This window comes from Triturus cristatus, chromosome 7 (assembly GCF_964204655.1).
Source record: "Triturus cristatus chromosome 7, aTriCri1.1, whole genome shotgun sequence".
Taxonomy (NCBI): domain Eukaryota; kingdom Metazoa; phylum Chordata; class Amphibia; order Caudata; family Salamandridae; genus Triturus; species Triturus cristatus.
This window is the reverse complement of record NC_140590.1, coordinates 383,662,802-383,677,554: the sequence shown is the minus strand read 5'-3', so window position 1 is coordinate 383,677,554 and position 14,753 is coordinate 383,662,802. Positions and strand designations below refer to the sequence as shown.

Here is a 14,753-nt window from a genome sequence, read left to right as displayed (position 1 = left end):
TTATTTCCTTATTCCTATCCTGGCACATGCTTTACACCTATCCTGTAAAAGTGGGTATGTTTGTAAATGTCTGACTAATAGCTCGGAAAAATAAGAGTTTCTGACATTAAGGTGGCAGAATGCCCCAACACCATATTTACAAAGTGGCGTAAATATGGTAGCTTTTAACACACAGTTTTCTGCATGAAAGGGGTGTGCAGATTCATGGCTTATCTTTGCCTAAGTCGTTTAAAATGGCTCTCTTCACACGGTCTCCAAGAGAACATCTGATATCACAGAGTGTGCATACAGTGAGCTGGAAATTCCTGAAGAGAGCAAGTTTCCAATCCATTATGTGTGTGCCCAACCGATGTCCATCAGGTGTTTTACACCCTTCCCAGGCTGTCAGCAGCAGCATTAAAAGTCTCTGTAATGTATTTTTTTGGACGAGTGGTGGGGTCTTCTCGGACAGGGCTGGTCTCTAAGTCCCGCCTTCTCTCCTTGCTCTCCAGTCCACCCTCTCCATTTGTGGCTGGTTTGACGTGCTCAATGCTCCTCTCCCAACAGGGCCAGACTGGGAACCAAAAGCAGCCCTGGCAATTTTGACGTACCAGCTCCCTTTCTGTTTTTGTTACTAGGGGTTGATATGGCAGCACCGCTGCAAAACCGACCCATAGTAACAAAACCGGCCCCCATCCTTCCAGCCTCCTGAGATAACGGCTGATGCCCGCAAGGGCCGGTCTGGCCCTATCTCACAACACTAGACCCTCCCTGTTCAATGCTCTGCCTCTCCTCACACTGTAAAAGTATTTTCAAAGTTAACAGGTCACTCAAGAAACTGAGGCCCAGATTTATCAAGGGCTTGCTTTGCTTTTACAACATTCAAGATGACTCATGGCAATGAAAGCTCTTAAATCAGAAAAGCCACGCAGAGCCAACTTGTGTATATCTAGAGCAACGTAAGGCAGGCCAAGTCCCTGCCTAGAGTTATTCTGCGGTGGAAAGGCGTTCTGTGGGTGAAGCATGGGTATTGCCATGCCGCCACAAGTGTGCCAGCACAGAGCGAGAGAGCAGGATTGCGCCATATGTTAGAAAATATTATTAATTCCCGCTCTCGTCATTTGATGAAGCGCAGCCAGTTGTCTTGCTGTGTTGCAGCAAATGTAGATAAATCTGGGCCTTAGTTCAAGTTAGCCGCTTCCAACTGGTATTTTCAAAAATGGCCTATATTTTAGCTAATTCACGCACCTATTGGGAAATTAATAAATTATACTTTTGCATACTGTTCTCTCAAAAATGTATTAATTTATGTTATGTTATGAATTGGAGTTTTATTAAGTAGCACATTTAATAGCATACAATTTATGGCACTAATGGCTTCTGTGGTAGAAATCTCATGGATCATATTTTTGAAGATTCATTACTCTTGTTGCCATTGCTCATATGATCATTACATCTTAGCCTGAATTACTAGTGACAACTTTGTTGGCTAATGCACGGTACATATTTTAGCAAACTCGTTGCTTATTGTCTCATAACTTATCGCCTCATAAGATATTGCAGTATAGTTATATTTTCGCAAGTTCATGGGCAATTTTAAGTGAGAAGACACAATCATTTCATTTGTCAAAATTGCGTTCTGAACTGATGGATGACATTTAAGCCAAATCTTGTCCCATATGGTGCAACTGAATCCTGATTTGTGAGCAGGTTTCTGCTGTTCTGGGGTATTGTTATGGTTGATTTTTATTGATTTTGTGGAGCAATTTAATTCTGATTGTGTTCCACTTTCATGACTTGTATAGGACTGATTAGAGATTAATACGTAGTGGGTGCTAATACGTCAAAAGTGCTTTTTTAACGTGCACTCCTGTATCCTGTAGTGCCTTTTCTAATATGCTTTTCTTTCAGTGTCTTCTCCAGAGAATATCAATGATTTCAAGATCATGGGTAGTGACCAAGCAAAGTTGAGAGGATCCATCAGCAGCATCAATTCACCGTTCCCAATTCACCATTATGAGAATCGTTATGTGATACAGACAGATGGGAGGCCAGGCGCGCCGCACATCTACGAAAAAGTCACTCCAGCATGTCGGTCCTCTGGTCCTCTGAATGGTGCCAATGGACAAATACAGGAAAAAAGTGGACTCTATGAGACGATGATTCAAAACAACCATTTATCCAAACCTAGCAGCGACAGCAATGAAGGCAGTACTTACCAGGCTCTCGCCCTAGACACATTAGGAGAGAATGTATATGACACTCTGAGCACAAATCAATTTAAAGATACGGCAGGAGAATGTAATTCTACATTAAGCTAAAGTGGAAGGCACATGCTGGGATATCCAAGGCTATGTATCCCTTCAGCAACAGTAGACACATTGTGGCCTTAATACATTCTTGCTGATTATCCGCTACCCTGCAGTCAGCACATGACCCATAACCGTTTTCTGCAGTGGGGGCCATATGGAGGACAGTTCACAGGTGTACAGTGGGACAGTGCTTGTTTGCTAGACCCGATTTGAGACAGAAATGAAGTATATTGTGAAACGATATAAATGATTCACTGAATGTATGGTAGCTTTATATAGTGTTTTGCAGAATAATCTAGGATTTAATTTTGCTTGGCTGGTCACTGTGACTCCATAGGTGTTGGGGGGTCAGAACATGTGGACTTTGTTGGGACCTTTAGCCAAACAGAGCAGATTGCATGGTTTAAAGTACCAGTTGATAGTTGGGTGCAGGCGATTCAGTGTAAGTGTAGATTGCTGATTTATGGACCAGCCAAGCATAGTGAAGTTTGGTATCTACATTCCAGGCACACTTTGAGGTGACATAGAAAGGTCCGTGGGTGGATGGTGCAGGTGTCAAAAGGATACGGGAAATCAGCCTCTGGAATAGTTGGTGTCAATACCATTAATAGCTTGAGATTTACCCTCTCTCTCCTAGTTATAATCCTTGAGACTCTATTTAGCCTGTAAATCCCTCACTGAACTCAAAGTCCCTCCTTTAGCATGCCGTTCATTGAAGAGGATGAGCTCAAAATGTTTACATGTCTATCATCACATAGCCCTTCACACATCTTCCATTCTTCGGATCAGTGATAGACCCTCACCTACATTACATGCTCCTATTTATTTTATAGCCAACAGGAGTCCCTCACTTCTCTTCGCACATCCCTCATCAGCAGATATGTTCTGTCCACTAGTTTTACCCTCATTAGAGAAAGTATTTCTCAAATGTTATTCACCTTGAAAGATGCCTCACATAAGTAACTTTGCCATGCCCATAGCACAGAGCATGCCCTTATTGCTGTTACACTTCCCACATTAGAAAGGATTTTGATCGCTCCTCTTTAATACCCCTTTATTGTAGGGATTACCCTCACACAACTCACGGGCTTTTCATCACATGTGATACGCCCTTTGCCACATAGAATGACCCTCAACCCTTCTAAAGCTTCAAAGAGAATAGTGGTCCCTCACTTCTATTACATGTCCCTCAAAATCCAAAGTTTGGTGATTCATTAATAAATGTTCCTTTAATTACATTTATAAAGTATACCTCAATTCAGGTGACAATCATATCCTGTCTCGCATGACCTTTGCCACATAGGATGCCCCTCACATCTCTCATGCTTCACAGGACATGGTATTCTCAGACCCGTGTGTGTACCTAATTATATGAGTAATTGTTCATTCTCTCTCAACAGAAAGGAATTTTCTCACACCTCTTTTGTGTCCTTCTAACCGTAACATGGCCACCAGGTTTCTACCCAGCTTTACAGTCCATTGGAGGCTTTCCACACTTAGCTAGCACATCTCTCAACCCAAAGATTGAACCTTCCTTCTCTTTTAAGTTCTCTTTGCAGAGCATAGATCCCACTGCTATCACATGTCTATCATTTCAGAGAATGTCTCTGAAACATTTCACTTGTCCCCTGTAAGAGGAGATCTTTTTTCAACCTTTGCAATGTCTCTCCTTCACGAGCGCTGGCACCAATCATTAAAACTTTCATTTGAAAGTCCTGTGTGATCAGTCTCAACTTAGGTGATGGACAAATATTTGTCTCAGTGGCTGGAATTTGAATCAGTCCATTAGGCGTTTCCTTTGGCGCTCTGGCAGCCACATGACCTAGTTAGGTTGAAAAAGATGCCTTTGTGTCAAAAAAGACACCCATGTTTTTTGTAGAATTGACCTGAGTATGGGAGTATTGTAAATCTGGAGGCCATCACAGTAGAGACCAAGTCGATGGTTCTGTACCAAACATAAGAACCTTGGTTTTGGCCATTTGAAAGTGTATTTGGCCATTTGAAGACGCAAGCATGAAAACTGACCTGAGTTTAAGAGACAGTCTTGGAAATGGATATGATGATTTAGGTCAAATATAATTTTAGATCCAAAGGAACGGACCAAATCAGCCAGCGGGGAGAGGTGTAAGTTGAATAGACTCTAAAAAATTACCCCTGAGGTGTGCTGAACTTGATGGAGTCTTGGGTTGCCTGGAGAAGTGGCAAAGATACTGAATGAGTTGTATTTGACAGAAAAGAATGAAACCATTTGAGGGCTTGCTTAAAAATTCCATGGTCAAAGAAACAAGAGATGAGAACAGAGTGAGATACAGTAACAAATGCTGCAAATAATTCTAATAATACTTACTAGAATGGTTCTGGGTTCACCTGACTTTGCCAACAAAGCAACTTTAGTGCTATGCCGTGGTTGAAAGCCTGACTGACAAAGCTCTAATTAGGCATTGTCTTACAGATAATTGAAGAGTTGGAGATTGACTGCTTTCTCTAAAACATTTGGTGGCAGAAGTAGGAGGGGAACAGTTCAGTACTTGGATAAGATGTCAGGGAAAGCTTCCAGTTGCTGGGAACTGTAGCACTGGTGAATGACAAATTGCAAAACTTAGTGAGAGCAGGAGTGATGAGATTCAATGCTTAGTAAACTACATGAGGAGGACAACGATAGAGTGGAAAACTTAACTTGGTGGCAATTATTAGGGTTTGAATCTTTTTGGTGGGCAGTGGAGTTCTACCAAGTACCTGTAGGGGAGTTCATAAGGGAAGAAAAAAGTGCCAGAGAGTCAGAGAAAGTGGGAGTAGGAGAATCCTGATACATTTTGGCTATATTCTCTTTAAAGAACATAGAGTGATCATCACATACAGTTTGTGAGGGGGTGTGGTAATACAGCATACAGGCTGATTCAAAAGGTTTTTCACAATCAAGAACAACTCGCAGGCTGACATTTTATGTCCCAATCTTAGTGGTTTACTGATCTGATCAATTGTTTCCACTTGCTCATACCAGTATGATGCAGGAGTGTGGCTTCAATCTGACAGGTCTTTCGCTAGCAGTGCTCTAAGATTTTACAGTGGCATTCAGCATCCAGAGTGCTGAGGGTAGCTTTCTATGTGGCCTGGTCATTTTCCTAGGCGCTGTAGAGTCCAGAGGTAATGAGATCCAGGTATCAAAAGTTACAGAAAGAGAGGATATATATTCTGTATATTTGAGGAGTAGTCCCTGAGAGCATTTGCCAAGTTAGAATGATAATTGGTGGTAGCTATGTAATGACTTTGAAAGTTAGGAGTGGTGATATTGATAGGGATCAGTGATAGGTGATCAGACTACAAAAAGGGACTTTTTCTTGAAAGAACGTGTGATTGATAAAATACATGGTCAAGAATATTTCCAGAGATGTGAGTGGGAACAGTCTAGTCCTGGTGGAGTTCAAGGACCATCATTGGCTTAATAAGTTCAGAAATTTCAGGATGAGAAAGATTATCCAGATATAAGTTAAGGTCACCCAGAATAGAGCTAGAAAACCAGGTAATGTATTATAGAAATCTGTTCTGGGTCCTAGAGGGCAACAGATTAATTCCCCTGTGAAGGATGTTTAACAAAAATATAAAAGACACTCTGCGTCTGGAAAATCATGATTGTCAATAAAGGTGCATGAGAGAGTTGAGCGAAAAATAATGACAAGGCCCCCACCAACTCTATATCTGACAGTCCCAAAGGACAATCAAGTAGTCGGAGAGAATGGTAGCTGCAAGATCTGGCCCAGAAGTATCACGAAGTCAGGTTTCAGTTAAAAACAATACATCCGGTTTGTGTGACCATATCAAATGGAGAACTTCAAGTTGATTTTTAGGAAGGAACCCAACATAGCAGTTAGCCAATGTAGAGTCAGAAATAATGTCATACGAGCCCATCTTATGATCTGATGGTGCAGGGTGCAAGTGGGGCTGGGGTGAATCGAGAGAGGTTTGAAAAGAGAAACTGCATTTGGTGCAAATAAAAGAAGTGTGTGATGCAATGAAGCTAGGCAGCAACAGGAGCAAACCTTAACTGTCGGATGAATGAGATGCAGCACAGTAGCAGAGTAGGAGATCCACTGCAACAGAAAGGATGCTGGGTAATAAAGGTTTCTGGCACTAAGTGCAGCCTAACCCTAATGAGCTTGCTTTGGAGTGCTACCACCAGTGCACCATATGCGCAGAGGCGTTACTGGTGTGAAAATATTTGTGTGTTTAGTACTTTTTTAGAAGGCACATTTTAAATATTATAAATACTTATTGGGAATATGGGATATATACCCACAAAGATCTGCTCTCTCTGAGGGAGTCTAATGTATACAACATTCTAAAGCTAGGATGGTGAGCATCTTGGACCATTCTCAAGCCGGGGGGGCTGACCATGATGGATCACTCCCAAACTAATGTGTTGTTTGTCTTGGATCATGCTCAGACTCATGTGATGACCATCAGATACTGCCACAATGTTGCAACATGACAACAACTACTTCCATTAAAAAGGTATACTTTGTAACTCTGTTAGTCTGCCAATGCCTTTTTAATTTATATAACACAAGTTAGATTATGTACATAATAAAAAATACTGTTATGTTAAGTTACATTGCAACTTTAGCGCTGAACGTTAATGAGGTGGCTGGGGGTCTGCTCTGACTACTATTGATAATGTTCAGATCTGTAGCTGAAGGTAAATAATGAATCTATCTTTTTCATCAAGATAGTCCGATGATGTCAGAGATAATGAAAGAAAAGATCAAAGTGTCTCTGCTGTTACCAGTTTCCCATCTACCACATTTTATTTTGTACATAATCTCAATAATGAACAGATACAGCACGCCTGCAGGGGTGTAAACTTGCCTTACTCCACACATTCAATGATCCCAATGTACTCGGGCGGCCATTTCCTCTACCTTGCATCCCTCAATGTCGGGGTTTAAGGGGCTGTAAGATTTTAATCTCCCTCCTATGCACTGTTTTCGATTGTATGTCATTTTGTTAGTGAGATATGTTCTTCCAGGTATGTAGAAGCCTTCTCTTGGCAACTAGACTGAGGCCACCAACTTATTGCAAGCAGTCCTATTTCACAGGATCCACAAAGAAGTTGCCATCTAGTAATGATGATTTAGGTCAACTGCCCCTGAATTAGGTTTATGAAGTTCTTCAGGGTAAGTCATGCGGCTGATTTCCATTGGCCTTAGACAGGTGTCACACTCGGGTCAATGCACTGCCAAAAAGAAAAATTATGTTATTTGAATCGGCAGCGTACAACAATACAAAATGGCTGCCACCATGTTGCCTGGGCCACTGCTTCTCTGTTTTTTTCAGAAGTCAGTCAAACATAATGGACATAACTGTCAATGATAACCTGCAAATCTGCATTGTTACTTATCTGCTAAAAACCACGTCTGGGCAACCAAGCACTTTGTGAGCGGAGTACGAGCCTCCCTTTCGAAGCTGTAGTGTTGAAGGAGCAAATACGTTTTGAGTGATTTTCTCAAGGTAAGTGAGCTAGATGTTGCCTCCTAAGAGCTTTCAGGTGTCTGAGAGGTCATGGGTTTGTATGGATCTCTGCTGGTTACTGTGCTTTTTGAAGTATGGTTACCATGTATTTTTCTGAATAATCCAGCCTGTTTAACAGCAGCTGCAGCATAGCTGCCAGCATCTCACCTGAATGATCTGGCAGAGCTTGCAATCGTCTCTGACTTATCCCACTGTCAATGAAATAAGATTACCATGGCAATACCACTATACCAACTTTGCAGCCAAAATGTGCGATGCTCCTAAAAGTTGAGGTGCTCCTTTCTATTAATGTCCATAGTCTTTTTTCTACTCTATCTGCTCTTCTTCCATCTGTGCAAAGGCAGAATGATCCTGGCTGTCAAAGCAGGAGTTGCTGAGGAAGGATTCCTGCATAGTGTTGGGTACAAAACAGGGGTTATGGCTACGCTGGTGGCGCAGGAGGCTGTATGAACGTGAGAAGTACTTGTAGCAGACACCACACTGGTGAGCCTTCTGGTTATTATGTACCTCCCGATGCCTGGAGAGATCAGCCAGCCTCTTGAACTCCTTCTTACATACCACGCACTGAAAAGGCCTTGCCACAGTGTGGGATACATCGTGCTGCTTTAGGTGAGATAGCCGGCGGAAGCGTTTCCCACACTGTGGGCACTGGAAGGGCAACTCACCAGTGTGAATAAGGTAATGAGAGGCCAAGTCATACTTACTCTTGAAGCCTTTTTCACACACATGGCACATGTAGGCCTTCCGACGCATTGTATCCACAGGGCTACTAAGATCTTTGGGACAATCGTGCTCCTGTAGACCTTTGGCATCTGGGTAAATGGTATTGCATTCATGGCACTGGTAGTCACCATTGTCAATTGGCGATATTTCTTCTTTGGTAGCACGCAAGGCGGCATGAATGTGGGCATGGGTCTGCTGGTGCTGCTGCATACTGCAGGCCTGAGAGAATCTGCGGTCACAATAGATGCAACGGTAGGGCTCTTCCTCTGCATGTCCCTGTAGGTGATGAGACAAGTCACTAGATTTCTGGAAACTTTGGTGACAAAGAGTGCAGGAGAATGGTAGTTCACCTACGTGGGTGCGGCTGTGCTGCTTCAGGGAGGACAAAAGGCGAAAAGACATGCCGCAGTCCTGGCATGTGAAAGGTTTTTCAGCCGTGTGCACTCGATAATGTCTATTAAGTGACCAAGGTCGGGCAAAATATTTTCTGCACACAGTGCACTGATATCCCCTTGAGCCCTCTATGCTCCCCTCCCTCCCTGGGCACTTATGGACTTTTACATCCCATTTTCTCTCGAAAGCCCGGTTGCAAGCCAGACAAAGGTATGTCCAGTCATCCAGCAGCAAGAATTGTTTTTCCTTTGGTCTTGTCTCTGTGAGTCCATCCCTTTGGCCCTGAGTGGTCTCCTTGCCCTCTTCAGGCTCTGTTTTTACTAAGCTTGTATCATGCAGTTTTTCTCTCTTCATTTCTAATGGAGCCACTTCAGCCTCCCTGTCTTTCTCCTCTTTGTAACTTTGTTGCTGCTGCTGCTGAACTAGGTTGTTGGGTTCCAAGGAGCTTATTGAACAAACAGTGCCTGGGTTCAGCTGACTGTTGCTGTGAATAAGATAATGCCGGGTCAGGTGAGTCAGGCGGCGGAATGACTTAAGACAGATGTTGCACTGAAAGGGTTTGACCTTTGTATGAGTGGCATAGTGCCTAGCTAAATAATATGGATATTTGAATTGCATACCACAAATAGAGCACTTGTGGAGTTTTTTTCTAATTCCTCTGCACCTGTGTACCCTTAATGAAAGGTCTGATTCAAAAAACCTGCTGCAGCCAGGACATTGGAACCTTCCAGACTCTCGTGCTGTTGCTTTTTCTGAGAAGCCTCTCCCATTGAAGGGGTTGTGGTGCTTCTGTTTGTGTCTCTGGAAGTCATACGCATTGACAAAGCAGAGCCTGCAGGAAATACACCTGTAAAGCCTGTCACCTGTGTTGGAATAACTGCCCTGATGAAGTGCTCTGGGATCTGATGGATGATATTGACAAACACAACACTTGTAGGGCCATGGGCCAGTATGTTCCAACAGGTGCTGCTGCAGTTGTGGTGGCCAGCTGAACACTTTACCACAAACAGGACACTCCCCAGGCTTCTGCTCTAAGTGCATGGAGTAATGGCTGTGCAGAAAAGATGGGCTTGTAAACAATTTGGCACAGGCAAGGCATTTGTACATATGCTGCCCTGATGGACATTCTGGCCGTTTTGCATACTCTATGGATGGGTCAAGACACTTGTTCAAACTATTTTGAAAGGCATCTTCTCCATCCAGTCCTGGCAGGCCAATTGCTTCTCTAAACAAGTTATGTTGTGGTTCTTTTTCAGACATCTTGTTGATACCTGGTTCGTCTTTAGGTATCTTCAAATGGGACTCATCTGAATGCTTGTGCACACTTGTCTCTTCCTTAGAAATCCTCAAGTTAACCATTTCTTTTGTCTGTTTAGTTGAGTTTGGCTCTTCCTTGATAGGTTTTCTCAGCGGTACATCTTCCAGTTTCAGTTTATCTGGTGCTTTCTGGGGCTCCTTACATTGAGGTACTTCTATTGGTTTTGGTGATCCTCGCTCTTTCTTGAGAGCTTTCTTCCATGGCTCTATAGACCGCTCTGCTGAACATGACTCATCTTTGCCCTGGTTCCTTAGATGGTCTGCTGTTTGTTTGGTCATGCCTGTATCTTCATTAAGCACTTTACACAGAGCTGACTCGTCTGTATTCTTCAAGGCAGCCATGTTGTCATGCAACATCACCTGCTCAGATCTTTCTATTTGATTAGGAATGGCAGGCTCTCTCCTGAATAGCTTCTTGAGATCTTCTTCATGAAGTTTGACCTTTTCTGGTACTTTCTGGTGAACTCTCTCTAGTGGAACTTCTATTGGTTTAGGTGATCCTCGCTCTCTCTTAATAACCTTCTTCCACAGCTCTTCATTCTGACCTGGGGTAATTAACAATTCCTTGTCCAAATTCAATTGGGTATTTTCGATTTGCTGGTGTGTGTCTGTTTCTTTCTTTAGGTTCTTCCATTGGTGTCCATTTTCAATCTGTTTTGGTGTACTGGCCTCACCGTTTAACATGTTCCACTGTAATTTTTCTGTCAGTAAATGCATAGCCTTTTCTTTCACAGACTCTTTATTTATAGGCTCCCCTCCCAGTGTGAGTTTACTGGGAACATTTAGAGGCACCTTTGTTTGAGGCTTTTCTATTGGTGCTGGTGAACCTCGCTCTTTTTTTAGATCCATCCTCCAAGGTTCTTCAGCTTTTTTTGGTGTACACAATGCTTCCTTGCCCAACTGCCATAAGGGATTATCTATGTGTTTGACTGTACCTGTCTCTCCTGTGGACTTTTTCCACTGGGGTTGTTCCTCTGCCTGCTTGTGGTTATCCATGTCTTCATTTACAACTTTAAACTGTGATTGGTTTGTTTGTTTAGCCATATCAGTGTCTTTCCTAGGGGATTTATTAAGGTGTTTTTCTTCCATTTTGAGTATGTTTGGTACTTTTGAGGGCACTTTCTCATCAGCTGCATCCATTAGTTTGAGGGAGCTTTGCCCATTTTTCAGAACATTTGTCCAAGCCTCTTCTGAATTATCTAATGAACCTAATTCTTGCTTGTCTAAATTCCATTGAAGGTGTTCAGTCTTTTTGGGTGCACTTGGAATTTCTTTGTGCATGTTCCGTGGTTCTCCTAGTGTCTGCTGTTGACTACTTATCTCATTGTTTAACAACTTACAATAAAATGCTTCTGTCTGTTTAGATATGCCTTGCTCTTTCCAGTGAAAGTTATTCAGAAGTTCGTCTTCCAGTCCGAGTTTAGCTGTTACTTTATGGGTCACTCTCAATTGAGGTACTTCAGTTGTGTTGGATGAACCTTGATCTTTCTTGAAAAGCATACTCCAAGGTTCTTCAGTCCACACTGGAATACTGGACATTTCCTTAGCCATATTCCACTGGTTGTCTTCTATTAATGTGGATGTGTCTGATTTGTGATTTGTTAAACTACATGAACTCCCTCCTATCTGCTTGTGCTCATCTGTTTCTTTTCCTGTTGATTTCCATTGGCTCTCTGCTGTCTTTTTGGGTATGCTTGGTCTGTTCTTAAATAACTTAATGTGAAGATCTTCTGTTGGTGTGTGAGTGCCTATCCCATCTTTGTAAATCTGGCTTTTGTGCTCTTCTGCTGTCCTAGGCATGTCTGTTACTTCTCTGAATATGTTCCACCGAGGCTCGTTGACTATCAGTTTGGCTGCTCTTGGTGCTATCATGGGCATTAATTCTTGATGATCATCGAAATCCAGCATTTCAGAAGATAGATTATCCAAGTTCAGCTGGAGATCTTCTAACTGTTTCATTGAGCATGACTCTTTCTCAGGTACCATCTTTGAATGGTTTTCTTCTATGTGCAAGGGTACATTTGGCTCTTTTTCTAGTACAATGCATTGAGATTCTGCCATATGTTCAGTTTTGGAGTTGGCCTGTAGTTCTTGCCATTGATGTACATCTTCTATCTCATTATGCCCAGGCAGGCCTTCCTCAGTCACCTTGTATTGACTAGCTTCTGAATTTCTGGCTGTATGTGACTCTTCTATGTAAATGTTCGTAAGAGGATCTTTTTCTTTCTGCCTTAGGGTACTTGGATCTTCTATGGGCACCTCCAGCTGAGATTCTACCCCATGTGTGGGTGGGCCTTGCATTTCATTGACTAGATTCAACCCAGGTATTTCTTCAACCCACATTGCCATGTTTACCCCATCTTTGATTGGGTTCCACACAGGATCTGGCTCTACCACAAACAGCGTTCCTGGGTATTGAACAGGTGCCACCCAGTGACAGTTAGTTTCTTCACATTCTCCTGTGTCTGAATCATCACTAATTACCCATATGGGGTCCAGTTCGGGCTGATCTGGCTTGCCTATTACTTTTTCAATTATCTCCAGGGGAGGTTCTGGTTCTGCCCGTACCAGCATTCCAGGCTCTTTTGTAGACAGTGTCCAGTAGGCTGCTGGTTCATAACTGCCCGATGGGACGTCTTCACTGAGGACGCCATTAACAAAAACTTCAGTCACTTCTGGTTCCATTTGTAAACCTCTGCTGCAAGACATAACAGAAAGGTATGAGTCTATGTTTACAAGCAAAACAACAATAAATTACAACTATAGATATGAATTTGTCTCAGGTTAATTGTGTCAAAGAAATTGTACATCTCCAGCTGGTGCGCCAGGTTACACTTTATCAAGCAATTTCCCGAAGAGAGTTGGTGATCAGAGAGCATATTCATACCTGAGCTCACAGTATTTACAATTAAATTAGCACTACCAAACGCTTCGAGCACACACCATTACATCCAGAAGGTATTAGTGAACCTACATTCTTCCAGTGCCCTGATTATTTATGCTTGTACCAAGACCAATGAATCTGAGTAGTGTGATCAATGGGTTATATTCTTGCATGTCAATGTACACTATCCATGGTTTACAAAGAGGAAGGTGTCCCTCTATGCAAATCAGTTACTACCCCAAGTTGGGAGTTGATAACGCGTCAATGGTTTCCAACTGCAGCTGCAATTACAAACCATGGATACATTCCTTTCCAAATGATCACAAAAGCCCTTTACGAGTCAGAAAGAATTTTGGGTTGGAATTAGCAAGAAAACCCATGCACTCCCACGTAGTGTTGAAACAAAAATGAAAATTAATTTCCTGACTGTAAGCTCCTGAAGGGCACAACTCATCCTATCATAAACTCTGTAAACAGCTATGGAAGCAGTGGCCAGCATGGATCAGGCGCAGGAGGGTGGGGGAGGAGGAAAGGGAATGTAAAACAAAAAAAACACCTTATCACCGTGTCCCGCATCTCTGCTCCGTCTCTCCTCCGCATCTGAAAAGGAACCAGGAAGCAAACCCAGGCTCCCCAGACTAATCACAACGCTGCAATGCAACGTTATGATTGGTCTCAGTGCTGGTGTTTGGTGCCCAAACGGGGACTGAGGGCCTAGGCATGTTCTCTATGCAGCCTGGATGGAAAACATGGCAAGTGCACATGACTGCTTCGCCAACCCAGAGGGCCGGCCAAAGCGTCATGCGCACTTCAGTGTGCCCACCACTCCTCCCCTGCCCTGCTCTGACAGCACAACAGCCTCGCCCACACGCAAAGCAGAAGGAACAAATAAAATGATAATAACATTCAGTTATTATCATTTTGTTTTTCCTTTAGTCACACTGCTTAACAGCAGTGGGGCAATGCTCCTCCGCCGCCACTGAGTTATGGTCCAGGGAGGAGCAAACACAAGAAGAGGAAAATAACTCATTGAGAAAGGCAAGAAATCCAACCAATCATGAGCAAGGAGCTGACCCAAAGTCCACTATGTACTAATATTGTACATAAAAAGTATTTTGAAAACATGTAGACAAACCTAAAATGAAAATGCAGCCCAAACACCGTCACCAATGGCGCCTTTATTATTTCAACACACTCTTCTTTGTGCCACTCACCAGGTTCATGTCTAGCAGCATATTAAAGGGCTAGTAGGCAGACCTGAAGTCAAGAACAGATGCATGGCCTTGGGTATGTCTGTCATGAGTGTAAGAGGTGCAGTGGCACCAGTGCCTAGAGGTCTGAACAGCCCATGCAGCCATATTGTGATTATATTTTCTAATACACTGTTGAAATAGAGGGTATTTTTCTTGCTGGTATTGGGGACTATACATGGTTGCTCCCTCTTTCTTAAAGCAAACTACTGCCCCAGGTTTACAATAGCACTGTAATAGGACCAAAGACAGTGCCTTCTGGTTGTCAAAGGGAATCAGCATTATAACACAGCTTCTTTGCAAATGAATTCAGCTTTTTAAGTGTTCAGTAAACTGCTGATAGCCTTGATGGTTTATTCCTGGCTTCTG

At 42.9% G+C, this 14,753-nt stretch overlaps 2 protein-coding genes across 4 annotated transcripts in view; one reads left to right on the top strand and one right to left on the bottom strand.

The window, feature by feature from the left end:
• LOC146809744 (uncharacterized) overlaps positions 1–4,003 on the top strand; it is a 518,320-nt gene extending 514,317 nt beyond the window's left edge. For all 3 annotated transcript variants that reach the window (XM_085616600.1, XM_085616601.1, XM_085616599.1), the window contains one exon: positions 1,891–4,003. In XM_085616600.1, the coding sequence (XP_085472726.1) occupies positions 1,891–2,300 (410 nt within the window). In that variant the 3' untranslated portion in view covers positions 2,301–4,003. The remainder of the gene's footprint in view (positions 1–1,890) is intronic.
• A 4,034-nt stretch (positions 4,004–8,037) lies between these two features.
• On the bottom strand, positions 8,038–12,940 carry LOC146809743 (uncharacterized). The gene has a single exon (XM_085616598.1). The coding sequence runs from the start codon at positions 12,933–12,935 to the stop codon at positions 8,124–8,126; it is 4,812 nt and encodes a 1,603-aa protein (XP_085472724.1). The 5' UTR covers positions 12,936–12,940; the 3' UTR covers positions 8,038–8,123.
• Between the last annotated feature and the right edge of the window lie 1,813 nt (positions 12,941–14,753).